The sequence below is a fragment of the Cebus imitator genome, unplaced genomic scaffold (assembly GCF_001604975.1).
Source record: "Cebus imitator isolate Cc_AM_T3 unplaced genomic scaffold, Cebus_imitator-1.0 Scaffold759, whole genome shotgun sequence".
Lineage (NCBI taxonomy): Eukaryota > Metazoa > Chordata > Mammalia > Primates > Cebidae > Cebus > Cebus imitator.
In genome coordinates this window covers 434,638-451,187 of record NW_016108074.1, presented here as the reverse complement: position 1 = coordinate 451,187, position 16,550 = coordinate 434,638, and the positions used below count along the sequence as shown (strand labels likewise).

At 44.8% G+C, this 16,550-nt stretch overlaps 2 protein-coding genes across 8 annotated transcripts in view; one reads left to right on the top strand and one right to left on the bottom strand.

The window, feature by feature from the left end:
- PFKFB1 (6-phosphofructo-2-kinase/fructose-2,6-biphosphatase 1) overlaps positions 1 to 8,910 on the bottom strand; it is a 46,167-nt gene extending 37,257 nt beyond the window's left edge. The window contains exons 1-2 of one of the 7 annotated variants that reach the window (XM_037735252.1): positions 3,553 to 4,706; positions 2,436 to 2,482 (exon numbers count right to left, since the gene is read on the bottom strand). Coding sequence is in view for 6 of the 7 variants with exons in the window: in XM_037735249.1 (XP_037591177.1) it covers positions 3,553 to 3,673 (121 nt within the window). In the remaining variant the exon portion in view is untranslated. Of the gene's footprint in view, positions 1 to 2,435; positions 2,483 to 3,552; positions 4,959 to 8,067 lie in introns of those variants that run through there. The other 6 variants (XM_037735250.1, XM_037735249.1, XM_037735247.1 and 3 more) reach the window with 6 other exon arrangements.
- Positions 8,911 to 9,802: 892 nt separating this feature from the next.
- On the top strand, positions 9,803 to 15,879 carry APEX2 (apurinic/apyrimidinic endodeoxyribonuclease 2). Its single transcript, XM_017519608.2, has 5 exons — positions 9,803 to 10,235; positions 11,193 to 11,276; positions 11,902 to 12,082; positions 12,590 to 12,736; positions 13,427 to 15,879. The coding sequence occupies exons 1-5, from the start codon at positions 9,914 to 9,916 to the stop codon at positions 13,530 to 13,532; spliced, it is 840 nt and encodes a 279-aa protein (XP_017375097.1). The 5' UTR covers positions 9,803 to 9,913; the 3' UTR covers positions 13,533 to 15,879.
- Positions 15,880 to 16,550: the final 671 nt, after the last annotated feature.

Here is a 16,550-nt window from a genome sequence, read left to right as displayed (position 1 = left end):
AAAAAAAAAAAAAAAAAAAAAAAAAAAAAAAAAAAAAAAAAAAAAAAAAAAAAGAAAGCTGACTTTAGTGGAAATAGCAAACTGAAAGGACTCTATAACTGATATAAGAAATTGTATCAGTTAAAATGTTAAAGGAGACATCAGGTCCAGATGGTTTTACCTGGAAATGCTGCCAGGCAAAATATTCGAGGAATGGATAGTTCTGCGGACAACCTCTGTCAGAGGACAGAATGAAAGGGAATAGTTCCCACCTGATTTTATGAGGTTAGTATAATTTTGAGACTCTTGGAAGAATTACAGGCCAATCTCTTTCCTGAGCAATATGCTAAAATCCTAAACAAAATATTAGTGAAAGAAATTCAGACGTTTTTATTTATCCCAGGACTGCAAGATTATTTCAACACAAGAAAAACTCTATTGTAATGTACCATGTTAATGGGTTAAAATAGAAAATTAATGTCATTTCAGTGAATACAGAAAATATGTTTAATAAACTTCAGCATTCATCCATCTTTTAAACATTGTATTGGCAAACTTGGAATAAACAGGAACCTCTTTAACCCATTAAATGGTATCTACCAAAAAAAAAAAATTACAGCAAATTTACTCAATGGTGAAACTTAAAATTGGAATCAGAATAAGAATATACACGATTAACATTTCTTTTCAACATGTACTGCACACCTCTTGTGTGTGTATATTAAAGGTGGGATGTCTTAGCAGTGTAATAATATAAGAAAAAGATAAAAATAAGGGTGGTGGGGAAAATGAAAGCTGTCATTGACATACAAATTGTCAAAACTCATAAGAAAGTTTAGCAGGTTTGCTAGTTACAAATTCATTACATGAAAAACAAGTACAGTTGTATTCATTAGCAACATACTGCTATAAAATTTAATTTTCTAAAAAGGTACTATTTAAGATAGCAACAAAAAAGTCAAAAAATCTTACAATGATGTGCAAGCCTTTTATCAATTAAATTATAAATCTTCACTCAACATGAAAAGGTCTGAATATATGGAGTGATATACCATGTTTAGGGAAGACTCAATGTCATAAAGATGGCAACTCTCTTCAAATTGATTTGATTTACAGATTATAATTTCCATCAAAATCCCAAAAGTTCTCTCTCTCTCTCTCTCTTGCTGTGTGTGTGTGTGTGTGTGTGTGCACGCGTGTGCGTGTGTGCGTGTGTGTGTGTGTGTAACTTGGAAAGCTGATTCCAAAATTTATGGGGAAGAGCATTGGGCCAAGAATAGGCAAGACACTCCATAAGAAGAGGGACAAAGTGGACTTGCTCTACCAGGATAAAGGTACAAGAATGTATACTGCACTATTGTTCATAATCAAAAATTAGAAACTACCCAAATGTTCAACAACAGTAAGACAGATAAATAAACTGTGATATATTCACAAGGGGAATAAACAAACTACAACTGCATGCAACAATAACATGGGTGGTTCACATAAACATAATGTTGGATGAGAAAAGAATATGCACAGCTGTTCAAGCACTTTACATGTTAATGAATTTCATCCTCAGAATAACATCATTAAGTGAATATGTGTCTTCTAGAGAGGATGATCCAAGAAAAGGGTGATTTAGACTTTTCAGGGATCAACAGACCGGCCTCCCTAGCAGGAGGTGAACCAGACATTGCCCAGACTTGGCAACCACTATCTAAGTTTTTTTGCCTCTATGGTCTAATAACATTTAGTCAAATATTAATGAATGGCTGTCTTGTGACCACAGAGCCCGATTCCTGGTTATGGTGAGTGGTAGAGTGGAAGTAGCACAGAATGGCCGTTTAATGAGCATCTACTATGTGCCAGGATCAGGGCCTGATCAACATCAGTATATAATGGTAAATAAGATCACACACCTACTTTCTTGTTTAAACAACAAGAACAATAGTAATAATGATAATTAACAATTATTGAGTATGTACTATGTGCTGGACACTCTTCTAAGCATGTCACATGCTTTAGCTCATCTAATCCTCACAACTACACTGTTATTAAATTCCTTTTACAGGGGAGGGAACAGAAGCCTGTAAGAGGTTAAGACACTTGTCCAAGGTCACAGAGACAGGGGGAGATAGAGCTGGGACTCAAACCTAGGCAGTCTGGATCCAGAACCTCTGAATCAGTGAATTACCCCAAGAAACACTGGGCCATAGGCATTAATCCTGTTTTATAGCTGAGGAAAGTGATGCTCCAAACTAAAGGGAGCACATATTTACTATCACCTTCTATTTGATAGAGACTATATTAGGTGACATATGTATATTATCTCTACAACGTGAAAGACACAGTTCCCAGGACTATAAGCATTCTAGTTCTGGAGGACCCATGTATGTAGAGAATGGCTTGTTTGTCACCTAAAGTCACATTCCTTTGGAAAAGACCAAGAGTGGCTGGCTGGGTGAGGGTACCTCTCAGTCTCCAGGCTCCTAGATCTCCAGATGAGTAAGTGAAAGAGCTGGTGGAGAGAAGCAGAGAGAACAAGAGCCTAGTCTTTTTTCTTCCTCTTCCTCCACTCACACCCTGTATACTATAACTGTATTTAACATCCTATATGCTCCTGGATCCTCTAAGCAACTACTGCTACCCCCAATATCCCTGAGCTTGGGCCTCCTCTAGCATTAACAGAGTAGAAACTTGGTCAACTGGCCTGTGGGGTGTCTCAATCTCGCAGTCCACAGCTGCCATATCTTCACTCACCTTATGGCCCCTCAGGCCACAATCCCTGGGCTGGATGCACCTTAGTCCACCACTGTCGCCCGTTATCTATGGGAAATGGTATACTCCAGTTTTTTTTTTTTTTTTTTTTTTTTTAATACGTACAGGTTTTGTTTGCTTTTCTTTTGCCCTTTATCTTCCTTAAATTTTCAAAGTGAGCACCACACCAGTGGGCTAGCCCTGAGAGACTGTCTCTCTCAAATTCCCAAAGCAGCAAGGGGGTCTGTATGTGCCAGGAAGGTAACACTGGAGACAGGACATTGAGTGTTTCCCAACCTAGGCAGGTATAGACTCAGAAAAGGCCTGAGAAAGGAGAGGAGCAATACTGCCCAGTGACATGGCACTGCTGCGTACCCAGCACCTGTCTCCTGAGAGATGATGCCAGGAATCATCACCTTATTTAACCCAGTCACTATCAGTCAGACAAGACCAACTCCCAGACCCTTCACAGAAATCACTAAAATGAAACACACTAGGCTATCACTGAACAGTCCTAAACTAGAAATCTTAAATTCCAAACAAGAAACATTCCAAACAAGCTCTACATTAGAAAGGAAAAGTTCCTAAAGATCTCTCTGATTAAAATGGTCTTAACCTAATCTTTCTCTGTCTTCATCTGTTTCTTTCCACCTCTTCTCTCTCATTCTCTTCCCACCTTTTTGACACTAGCCTCTATTTCATCCAGTTGTTCATCTATTCCAACTTTTAGGTTGAGGTGGGAGTGGATGGCAAGGGGAGAGGCAACCTTTGCTCTTCTACACCCACTTTACCACCACCACCTTGAAACCCACAGAAGCAAACCCCACTTACAGCCCCTTCTCCGTTGCAGCCTGCTGCTGCCGCTGCTGTGTGGAATCCAGATCTTCTGTAACCTGGTTTGGGTGAGCTCGCCCATCTCTGGAGACATCTTAGGAGTAGCAGCTAATGACATCACTGCCCACAAGGTACCTGGCCTTACTTCCTGTCTTACTATCGTACTGCTGTGGCCACAGCAGCAGGTGGACAGGGCTGGGACGGGGGGTACGCTGGGTTTCTGAGCCCTCTCAAAGTCTGTCTTCAGTCCCCTCTTCCCTTTCCTCTGGTCCTAGCCTGTCTCTGCTCCTGTATGTACTAGAAGGGGCTTGGGTGCAGAAAGCGAGAGGTTGGGCAGAGGTCAGGAGGGGCCTCTGAACTCCAAGGGCTGTGTATATAGGAAGCAAGTTGGAGCCCAACAAGGAAGGCAGCCAGCAACACAACCCAGGTCTGACCAGTCACTTCCCTCCAATGAAGGCAAGACTAATACAGTATGCAAATAAAAGACCAAAGATCATGTGCTTACAGCCTGTGTGGGGTAGAGAGGCAAAGGTGATGGAGGTAGGTCTCAGCAGCTTTCCCAGCTTTGAAATAAAAAATGGGCCCAAGGAGAATGTCAAGCTCCAACCCAGAAACAAAGATTCACATCAGAAATGCAAGGTTCCCAAGGACAAAAACACAAACACAAAGTCCCTACAGGGGAATGCAGTGTTTTGAGCTGGCAATTAGAGGCCCAAACTGGACGAGGAAGGTCCACTACCTCTCGGCTTCCCCGACCCAAAATGGCATTGCATCCCTTGTATTCCCTGGATTCTGCTGCCTTCCTTGCCACAGGGCCTCTCCCACCTAAAATGTGTTGCCTGGGGCACTCTTGAAGAGATGGGCACTATCTGATCATCTTTCTACTCTCTCTAGCCAAGGGCTAAATAAATAGGAGTAAACTGACACCTTTGGAAGAGCGCTGCCATTGCCTGGGGCTGGGGGTGGGGGAATGGTAAGCTCTGCCCACATGGCTGCTAGCCACCATCAGATGCCCTAAGGAGAATAACACTGGCATCATGAACTGATAGAAAATTTCGCTAAAGTTCCTCATGCCAAGCCATTGGGATGGAGACTTAAGAGGGTGGAGGTTGCAGCAGGGAGCAGAGAGCAATGGCCTCAGAGTAAGACAAGTCCATAGGCCAGAGCCATCCAGCCCAGATGACTCGCCCTCACTTGCCCTCTTTCCCCCTTCCCTGACCCGTTGTTTTGAGGCTTTTATGTGTAGAACTCATAGAACTGCACTGCTTTCCTGGATGACATCCAAGTATGCTCTTACTTCACTCTTTTGCAACCTTCCCACCCCCAGTGAACCTCCAATGATTGGCTACGAGGAAGCTCAACTTTCTTCCACTGAGCTGGGCTACACAAGGGCAATCTCTTGGGGACAGAAATTTCCAATCCCTGCCCTCAAATGCTCTCAGCCCTACTTTGCCTTTTAAGAAGTTCCCTAAAATACATTTGCAAGCCTTAGTCTACACAAGGGTCAGATTCCCTCCAGCTGTTGTGTATAAATCATACCAAATTTTTAACATTCCAGAGCCCACCTATCTAAATGAATCAACGGAGACAGCAGATCATAATGGTTAAGAGCAATAGGCTCTGAAGCCATATTACTTGAGTGGAATCCTACCTCTGTCCCTTGTTGGCTGTGAGACAATGAGCAAAAGACTAAACTTTTCAGTGCTTTAGTTTTCTTATCTGGAACACGAGAATGATAGGAGTGCCTACTCTCCTTAGTATTGTTGAAGATTTAATGTGTTAAAAAATGTAAAGCAATCTGGGAAATGTTAAAAATATATTATCTAACACTGTTACTCCCTGTGGGAGGTAAATGATCAGACACCTCTCTGACTAATCTGAAACTTCTAATGTAATGCTGACCATATAGAAAACCCTCAGTTAAGGAAACTTACAAAATTATGGCAAAAGCTTAACATTTATAATACACAAAGAGTTCCTGCAAATCAATTAAAAGGATGAATCAATTTTACTCTTTTCATTTTGTGTAAAGAATTGTGAGATCATTTCATCTCACCCTCTCAGGTAAGAAAACTGAGATCTAGAAATATTTTCCTAAGCTCATGTAGTAAATCAGTGGCCAAGTCAGGAATAGAACACCAGGGACCTAATTTCTCCCAGGCCAGGGCTTTTCTTTAATTAATCAATCGAGCCTGATCTAAGAATGTGGTCTTACAGGTTAGCTCAGAACCTCTAGAGTCTCAGAACTAAACTTTGTAAGAGGTACAACTCTCTTAATTCTAATAAATTTCCTAACTGGTATAAATCTGTTAATATTAATAATCTTAATTATAACCCTTTCCCTGTATGCTTTCCATTGTCCACAAAGCAACAACATATCCGTTATCTTATTTGATCCTTACAAACATCCTTGTTAACCTTACAGGGAAACTGAGGTCTGGGGAGGGGAAATGGCATGTTCAAGGTAATCTAGCCGGTCACATGAATGCCTCTTCTATGATTACAATTTTGTCCTCATGATTACAATTTTGTCCTCATGACCCTGCCAACAGGCAAAAGGATAATTTTAGCAGCAGGAAATCTGAGATAGGAAGCTGGCAGGCTTTTGACAAAGTTTGAAAGGGTAAACCTGGGGTCCAGGCTCAAAAACCCAATTTAAAATTGCCTGGAATTAGCTATGAGATTCCTCACTACTGTTACCAATTCTGATCCCAGAAGCAGGAGACCAAAACAAGCTTTATGGAAAGACCTCAGCTTGGCACTCAAGACTTCTCAATCAAGCTTTGGCCTACCTGTCCAGCCATGTCTCTCCTTAGATCTCCATGCTTAAACTGCACTGGCTGACTCACTGAGCTCCAAAATACACCGTGTATCTTCCTGTTTCTTGACCTTTGCTCAGCCTGAAATGCCATCTTTCTCCTTCTATTCCCAACAAAATCTGACTCACTTTTCAAGGTCTGGTTCGATGTTCACTTCCTCTGGGAAGCGACCCCTGTATCCTTGGGACAGGCTTTGTCTTTGGTTCTTATATTGCTTATATGCTCCTATCTGAGCAAGTATCCACCAGTATTTTCCTGGTCTGCTTCCCCACTAGACTGTGAACTCCTTGAGGATGGAGACTGGATCTCAGTGATCTGCAATTTGTGTTTCCAGTGTTCAACTCAGGCCCTGGCACAGAGGACAGACGAGATACTTGCTCGTGTTTGTGCAGTCTACATCTCCCTACCCTGGATGAGATGCACTTGTGGACAAGTAATCCTAGTTCAACAAGGTAAATATTATAACAGAGAGCTGTACAGGGAATTGGATGGGAGAACTAACTTGGTCTAAGGTAGGAGGTGGCATTTGGAAAAGTTTTTCTACATTGAATGGGACAGAAACAAATAAACAAATGAATGAAGTCCTCTCTGAAAAGGGCCAATGGACTTGTGGCAGAGAAAGGGTTCAGTCAGTACCAGATTCTCATTCAAGACCAAGCTCTGACCTGCAGCTCTTGGTCTAAAATTCTAAAATGAGGCTATCTCTAGGGAAGAAAAGATTATAATGTGATTTCCCAAGGCCCACAGATCCTGACCCCATGCCCCTCCCAAAGGACAGGGCATGTATATGGGGGGAGAATCCCATGTAAACCAGCATATGACAATGCTGATAGGTAATATAATCACGAATGGGGTCTCCCTATTGGTAGCTCTCAGACTGTTTGGGTATGAATGCATTTGTGGAGAGTGAAGGTGTGAGGGGAGATCGACCACATGCTTACAAGCTAGGTGCATGTATTTGAGTGTTAAGCCTTCTGTGGCAGTAGCCTAGGATCCCCCTCCTTCTCAGCCACTGTCCTGGCCCACCATCTCTCCACTATTTTCAGCCTCATGCCTGGACCCCAAACCTCACTGAATCCTAGTCCTAGAAGTAGCTCTCCACAGACCATAGTCGCACAGGGAGAAAAGGAGCTGGAGGGTTTTGGGTGGTATTCCTGTGGAGCCTATAGAAAAAACAAGATCACTACTCCTAGACAGAGCAAGGAAGTCCTGAAATGTCTCCAAAGAGCTTTGGTTTCTGTCCTTCTACCCTTTTTGATTGTGACAGCCCTCTGAGGACAGTTGGCCGAAGACTTTGATTTCCATTTTACTGAGGAAGCTACTGATGCCCAGAGAAGCTAGAGAGCTTGTTCAAAGCAACACAGCAAATCAACCCTACTTTATACACCAGTGGGGAGGTAAGAGATATAATCTTAATCACTCAGTTCATTCAAAACCAGGCTAGACCAAGTTACAGAGACTTTCAAAGGTGCTAGGAAATTGCCCTGGGGACCAGTGTCCCACAATGGCCAGAATGGATTTTTTAAAATATACAGATAGATAAATAGATTACATATAATCTTTTCCCTCACTTTCCCATGCCCTTTAATGCACATGCCAACCAACTACCTAGGCAAAGAAAACTTTCCAGAGAGCCTGAAGAATGGATGTGGATTTGTGCAACTCCTGCCTACTTTCCCTTTTTTTCACTTACCTTTTCTTCTAGAGGTTTTTTCTTCCATCGCTAATTATCCAGCACTGGGTTCTCTTGCATTTACAGACCTCCAAGGCAGGTCCAGTGGGTGGCATCAAAGAGGACGCCTGGAGGTATTCGTTGGTTCCCTGAGAAGGTTGAGGATGTACCCTTGTTAAGTGGGGGGTGTACGTGCTCTGTTGAAATATCAGCTGTTGTAGTTGCCAAAGAAGTTCCTGAGCCACCCGAAGACTTTTCTCTTCAGTCCAACCATGTGTTCACCTTGCCCCAAAGGTCAGAACTAATATTAACAAGCCACTGCAGAATGGGGAAATTAAAACCAGCTATGGAGACAGGCAAGTTCTGGATTTCGCTGGGGTTGAGTTTCAGATGGGTCTTCAGTGTAAATGGGCACAATCCCTTACTGGAAAGCAATCTGGCAATATGAAGCAAGAGAAAATGTTCATTTCCTTTGTCCTAGTTATTGCACTCCTGGGACTCAATCCTGAGTCAATAACCCCCAAAGCATGAAAAAACTCAGGACATACAAATTTTTATTTTATTCATAGAGCTATTTTCTAATAGCAACAACTGGTAACCTTTAAGTCCTCCAGGAGGAAAAGCAGTTTACTGGATCTTTGCTGTAACCATTGAGGATGATGGCTCTAAGACTGAAATTCTGGGGAAAAAATAATTATGCTGCAATTCTGGGTGAGGAACCTAAAGATGTATCATTATGCTTTTCCCTGGACATTAAGCATATCCATTACTTCTATTTTTTGTGCACTCAAAACCAAGCCATGAACCTGTTGATGCTCTTGTTATTGTCCTTTGTTCATTCATTCACCTGACAAATGTCTATTGCTTCCTAATATATGCTGTGTCCAGTATTAGCGGATGTGACTAACAAGATGAACCAGACATAGTCATTGCTCTCAAGCTGCTGGCAGTCTAGTAGCAGCAGAAATAGAAGTCACTGATAGCTGTTCATTGTAAGTCCTGTGACAGAATGGACCATACGGTGCTGTGGGGCCCCAGAGGAAAAGTCTTAACTGGGGAGGTGTGTGGTCAGTAAAAACACTCAGAAAAGTAATCCTTGAGCTAATTAAGACAGGGTTTGAATCTTGACTGTACCACTTCAGTGTAAGAAAGAGTGAACTGTGAGAATGAAGTGAATTCACTCGACGTCTCTAACTTAGCCTCAATGCCCCGAACTGTGTTGCCCTGAGAATGAAATGAGGTAACATATACAGAAGAGTCATGGATGCATCGGGAGACAATGCTGCTCACGAGCTTACATTTCCTGGGCCTCGATTTCACTTATCTGGGAAACAGAACTAAGAGGAAGTATGTGTCTGGCTACATCCTTCAGAATGTTAGGCGGGCCAAGACAAATAAAGGCAGGCTTGAGACAGCCTCCTCCTCCTCCTCCTCCTCCTCCCCTTTGGCCCAATAAAGCCAAAGGCCCTCCTCCTAAGTCTTATCTCAGTGGAGCAACTCTTACTGCTCCCTCCTCCAACCACGAACTTCCCCTTGCCCCGCCCAACGCGAGCACAAAGCACCACCTACTCCTGGGGCGCAAGCGCGGCAGCCTTCGGCGTACTTAGGTGGGTGGTCCGCCGCACTGAGGGCGGGGCTTTGGCTACTTCGCGGTTCCGCTCAGGGTTCCGTCGCTTAAAAAGTGGCAAAATCCCGTTTGTAAGTAACCGGAAGCACCAGGTGGACTTCTCAGTAGAGCGAAAACGCACTGAGACTCAGGTGTCCGAGCAGGAGGAGCAGGAGCCCAACTAGAAACTCTTCTCGTCATTCATTGTCCCTAGGCTTCCGCTCTGCTTCCTTCAGCGTCCGCCACTTCCTCCTCCCGCCAATGAGAGCTAAGGAAGTTAAAGCCCCGCCCCAGTGCGTCAGACGCGTTTGTGGCACGCACGAGAACGCCTGCGCAAACGCGCGCAGGAGGCGGGCTGGGCCAACTTCCGAACAACAGGCAGTTCGCCCGCGCCTAAGTTGGCGCGGGCTGTCCCGACCAGTTAAGATGTTGCGTGTGGTGAGCTGGAACATCAATGGGATTCGGAGACCCCTGCAAGGGGTGGCAAATCAGGAACCCAGCAACTGTGCCGCCGTGGCCGTGGGGCGCATTTTGGACGAGCTGGATGCCGATATCGTCTGTCTCCAGGAGACCAAAGTGACCAGTGAGCGCTCTGAATTCCAGCATCCCTACATACTTTTTCTTTTTCATGAACTTTTGCCTCTTACTCCATGTAATTTTACTTTCCCAGTTTCCTATTCTTAGAGTCCTGCCCTTAGACCCAGATCCCTTCTCCCTTAAACGCCCGTTTCCCACCCTAGTTAGATCCCCTAATTGCACTCCATCTCCTGTCTTCAGCAAACTTTAGCTCCTCCTCCAAACCCCGTAGCTAGTCAGATTCCCACTCATTCTCTGGCCCCAAATTCAGTCCCCTGAATTTCCTCCTTCCATAAGCTGTTCGTCTCCCCGCCACCCAGTCAAACCCCCCAATTCTTCATGTTTGCCCCAAGCTCAGATCCTCTAATTCCCACCCGTCTTTGACCCCAGCTCAGTCTTTGTAATTTCCTCCTTTTCACACCTCTACCTCAGATACCCCTTATCCCCATCTTTTTTCACCAGCTGAAAGCCCCTAATTCCCACCTCATTTCCCACCCCAAGCTTAGATGTCCTCTTATTTCTTCTCCCTATTATCTTCCCTCAGAATCCCCTAATGTCTTTTCCCTCCATCCCCAGTGCAGATCCCCTAATTCCCCCTCTCTTACCTCCCACCCTTAGCTCAGATGCCCACTTTCTTCCCTCATGTCCATCCCCACCTCCAGCTCCCGCGCATCGTCCAGACCCCCAGGCTTAGGCCTGATTCTTTTCCCCTCCCACCTAATTCTCAAGCTCCACTTTATAGTCTCTAACCCTCCCCTCCCCTTCTGATTCTCATATCAATTTCCTCTCTGGCTTTTCCCACCTTTCTAGCTCCTCCTGTAATCATAGATACTTCATTTCCTTCACCCCCAACTCTGGCTCTGATGTGTGCAAGGAATTAGCCTACAACTATAATTCCAGGCCTTTGTGTTTCGTGCATGCTAGTCTTACTTCTGACTTAATCTTACATTTTTTTTTTCCCCAGGGGATGCACTGACAGAACCCCTGGCTATCGTTGAGGGTTATAACTCCTATTTCAGCTTCAGCCGCAACCGTAGTGGCTATTCTGGTAAATGGGGCCTTCTGTGGACTTTAAATTAGTGATGGTGGCAGGTAGGGGAAGAGGGTTTCCAATATTTGATGAGAGGGTAATAAGAAATTTAGACATTTAGTTTACAGAGCTAAAGCTGCATAATAGTAAGTTACGTGAAATATAATTTTTATGTTTAAATTATCCTATTGGACCTCAAGTACAGTAGTAGTGTGGTACTTAATTGTGTGAACTGTGAAGCCAGATGGCCTGGGTTTGAATTATGGCTCATTTCCTAGCTGTGTACCCTCTGGCAAGTTACTTTACCTCTTGGGTGCCTCAGATTCCTCGGCTAGAAAATGAAGATCATGTTTACCTTCTAGGGCTGTTACAAGGATTAAATGAATTAATCCGTGTGATAATAGCTAAAACTTCTTGAGCACTCACCATGTATCAATGTAAAAAACTTAGAACATTAGCCGTTATTATCCTATGGCTTTTTTGGATGCAGGAAGTGAGACTCCAGGGTTTGAGTAAGGTTGCCCAAGAGCCACACTTTGTGAAGATGACTTAGGTGACCTGTGTGGGGACAGTTGGAGTGGGACAGGCTGTACAACAGGCTATTGGCTGCCAGGTCTTCTCAGAGTACCCTATCTGTTTCCAGGTGTAGCCACCTTCTGTAAGGACAGCGCTACCCCAGTGGCTGCTGAAGAAGGCCTGAGGGGCCTGTTTGCCCCCCAGAATGGGGATGTGGGTTGCTATGGAAACACAGATGAGTTTACCCAAGAGGAACTCCGGGCTCTGGATAGTGAGGGCCGGGCCCTCCTCACACAGCACAAGATCTGGTAATAGCTCTTATCTCCCTGCTACTGAGCACTGCTGGTGCGACCTTTTGAGTGTGAAGATTCTAAGGCTTGCCTTATAAACATATGTGCACCGTGGAAAAGTTCCCAAATTTGCCTTTCCTTGTTTAGTCCTGGCTGGGCTGCTCACTACGTGACCCTGGCAAATTGTGTTCCCCTCTGAGGCTCGAGTTCCATCTCTGCAGTGCTGGGCTGGCCAGGCGATCCACCTGTTACTACAGACACCTCAAAAGCAGCTTAGTGCTGAACTCACTACACCATGTTGCCCTCTTTCTGGGTGTTCTGTCTTTGTGAATAGCAGCACCATCACCTGGTTGTCATCCTTAGATGTCCCTCTCCCTGCCTTACCGATAGTCAGTCCCTAAGTCCTGTGCATGCCAGCTCATTTTCCATCCCAGACAGTCACTAAATGGAAGCCATGTGGTATGGGGAAGGGACAGGAGGGGAGGTTTGAAACTGACTCCTTTTGGGGGTTTTTCTTTTCTCCAGCACATGGGAAGGAAAGGAGAGGACCTTGACCCTAATCAACGTGTACTGCCCCCACGCAGACCCTGGGAGGCCTGAGCGGCTGGTCTTTAAGATGCGCTTCTATCGCTTGTTGCAAATCCGAGCAGAAGCCCTTCTGGCGGCAGGCAGGTACTGCAAGCCTGGGCAGCAAGGCTTCCTTGAGTTCCTCCTGAGTACCCAGCCCTGTGTCAAGCTCCATTGAAAGGGCTATGGACTCTTTGTCTCTGAATTCTTTCACAGCATAGTTGCAGACCCCAGTATGCCCACCTGAATAGGCTCTGCTCAAAACAAACATGGGTTTTGTACTCTGAGCACGTATTCAGGCTCCTACCCTTGCTCATTGTGAGCCCTAGGGCCAGTCTTGCCTCTGTTTTCTCTTTTGTCAAATGAATATATGAATCTCTACCCGACAGAATAGTTTTAAGGGTGAAATGAGATGACAATGGTAAAGTGCCTGGGAGCAAAGGAAAGTCTTGTTCCAGGGAAGGACAGGAAAGTGAGGGTGGGTTAAAGCAATCAAGGGGAGTTGGTATCTGAGTTCAGCTTTGAAGGACAAGAAAAATGCCCGTTAGGTACTGATCAGTGAGGCAGTCATGTCAAACAGGGAACACTGTCACCTTTGGAGATCAGAGTTGGGTTGGTCAGATGTGAAAGGCAGCAAGGTTGTGGTAAGATTGGAGAGGTAGGCTGCTATGAGTAGCTGTTGGCTAGGAAGCCTCAATATGGGAGGTGGCCTGTCTGAGCTCTTGGGCCCAGGAAAAAGTATATGGGCCAGGGCTGCTGCACCCCTTTCTAACAATCCCACATTGTGTTTTTCAGCCATGTGATCATTCTGGGTGACCTGAATACAGCCCACCGCCCCATTGACCACTGGGATTCAGCCAACCTGGTAAGGCTCCCTCTAGGTGCCTGGCCCCACTCCTGACTGATTCTGTTTGTCCAGCCAACCAACACTGGGTTTTTGGCCCAGGGACAGCTTCCTTTATGGGAAAGTAGAGCTTGGTTTGTAATACTATTCTTATAGTACTGAGGATTGGTCATTCATTCAATAGACAATACTGACTCTGACTATGGCCTGGCCCTGAGCCCCATACTGAGGACTCAGGAGTCAGATCCAGCTCTTGGTTCCTAGGAACTCTCAGCATGGTGGTGGGCTACAGACACATGGCTAGCAGGTTTTAGGATGGTATTCTTAGGGCAGAGGCACAGATGGCATCCCAGAAAACTATGGGAGTTCAGAGATGGGATTCCTTGGTGAGCTCAGACATCAGGACAGGCAGCTGAAAATGCCTGAATCTTAAAAGATGAGTAGAACAGAGCTTTGAGGTAGCAAAGCATTCTAGCATGGGCAAAGGTTTCAAGGTGAGAATTTGCATTGTGTGTATGGGGAGCCACAAGTCCCTTTCTTGTTAGTGACATGGGAAGGGAGGTGCTTGGCAGAAGATGGGGCTGAAGAGTTTTTGGGGAGTCAGATTTCAAGGACTGTGAATTCCACATCGCCTTGGTCATTTCCTTAATACACTCTGTTTCTTGCTTGTGAGCTTTCAATACCTCTCTGTTACCTCTGTGATGCAGAGAAAATATGGAGGCCTAGTATTCAAAGCTCTTGGTCTGTGACCTGTCTATTTCCACCTTCAGTGTCCCTACACATTTTGTCCTCTTTAGACAGATTGTTGCCTTTCTGCCCCTTGCAAAAGCTATTCTCATTCTGGCTTTTCTCACTGTGCCCTGAATTGGTGGACATGACCCCTCTCTGTCTTTTTGTTATATGAATCTCTTATCTCTAAGTCCCACTAGGCCCATGGTTTTCAACCCCCAACTGTATATTAGAACAAAAATATCAATATCTTAGCACTACTCCAGACCAATGAACTCGGTACTCTTGGGTGTGGGGCCAGAGTAGTGGCATGTTCTGAAAGCCCCCAGTGTGACTTTATTGTGCAGCCAGGCTTGAGAACCACTGCCCTAGGATCTACAAGCCAGCTGTTATCTTGGCTTGCCTCGTGTCTCATGATGGGGGATCAGTGACTCCTGCTGGCACAGTCCCACTCAGCACTGAGCTTGGCTCAGAGGAGGGGCCATGGGAATATTCCTGGATTCATTATTTGCAGAAGAGCTACATAAATGTAGATATGGCTCCAAGCTGGGAAAATGAATAGAAGTGAGAGAATGGTGGTGGAGGTGTGGTGGGGAGCAGAGAGAATGCTACAAAGTGCGAGCCTTCAGTTCCTCCCTGCCTCATTCCTCTTATGCATTTATTCAGTGTGTGCTTTCAGATTCCCGTGATAGCATCATACACCTTTATGCCGTCTCTAGTTAGTCCAGAGCTATCCTAGATCTCTCAAGTGTGTGTACCTCCTTCATTTTCTCCTTCAGGAAAAGAGAACTGATAGTGTCAGCTCAGATGACATACACAGTCTTTCCAAAATAGCAGAACGTGTCTACTTGCCACTAGGCTTGCTCTTTTAGTCTTGTCATTTCTCTAAATGGCAGCATCATCCCCTTGGTTGCTTCAACTTAAAGCCTGGGCATTGTGCCAGTATCGTCTTTCTTTCTTAACCCACTTCCCACATTCAGTCAGTCGACAAGTATTGTTGAATCTAGCTACAAATCATCTCATAATTTCATGCTTCTGTCTCCTCTGGCAGCCACCCTAGTCCAAGTGACCGTCAGTCATCTTGCTTGTGTGACTATGGCAGTCATTTCCTGCTGGGATTCTGGTCCCAAGTCTGGTCTTTCCTCAAGTCTTTTGGGTACGCAGCACGCTCCCTGCACAGGCCCAGCACAGAGACTGTTCTTAAAGTTAAGAGCACCCTCCACCTAGGTTACTCTTGCTCAGCCTCCACACCTCAGCTCCAGATCACTTCTTGAAAGGAAGCCTCCTTGGTCCCCAGGAATAGATCAGAATTCCTACTTTGTCCCTGGCATCATGCTTGACACATAATAGGTATTCCATGAACGTTTGTTGCATTGAATGACTGGGTGGGTAGGTGGATTGAATGGATGGACTAATGGATGATGGATTGGGGATCAGAGCCTAAGGAATTATTTAGACCTGGATCCTAGCAGGTCCTCAGCTCAGGAGTTAAGGATGGTCATTGAGGGCTTTGACACACCAGATAAGCCAAATAGTGCCAGAGGGTTTAAAGGAAGAAGCTGATGGGCTTCCTATCTGTTAACCCCAGCCCTACTTCATAGAGGCAACCACTTTTTTTTTGTATTTATTGAAAATTTTTTTGCATTTATTTAATTTTTTAAATTATACTTTGAGTTCTGGGGTACATGTGCAGATCTTACAGGATTGTTACATAGGTATACACATGCCATGGTGGTTTGCTGCCTCCATCCCTCCATCACCTACTTTAGGCATTTCTTCCAATGTTATTCCTCCCCAATCTCCCCATCCCCTGCTATTCCTCCTCTAGCCCCCTACCTCCCAACAGACCCCAGTGTGTCATGTTCCCCTCCCTGTGTCCCTGTGTTCTTGTTATTTAGCACCTGCCTGTGAGTGAGAACGTGGTGTTTTGTTTTCTGTTCTTGTGTCAGTTTGCTGAGAATGATGATTTCCAGATTCATCAATGTCCCTGTAAAGGACATGAACACATCCTTTTTTATGGCTGCATAGTATTCCATGGTGTATATGTGCCACATTTTCCTTGTCCAGTCTATCATCACTGGGCATTTGGGTGGGTTCCAGGTCTTTGCTATTGTAAACAGTGCTGCAGTGAACATACGTGTCCATGTGTCTTTATAATAGAACGATTTATAATCCTTTGAGTATATACCCAGTAATGGGATTGCTGGGTCAAATGGTATTTCTATTTCTAGATCCTTGAGGATCTAGAAGTGTCTTCCACAATGGTTGAACTAATTTACACTCCTACCAACAGTGTAAAAGTGTTCCTATTTCTCCACATCCTCTCCAGCATCTGTTGTCTCCAGA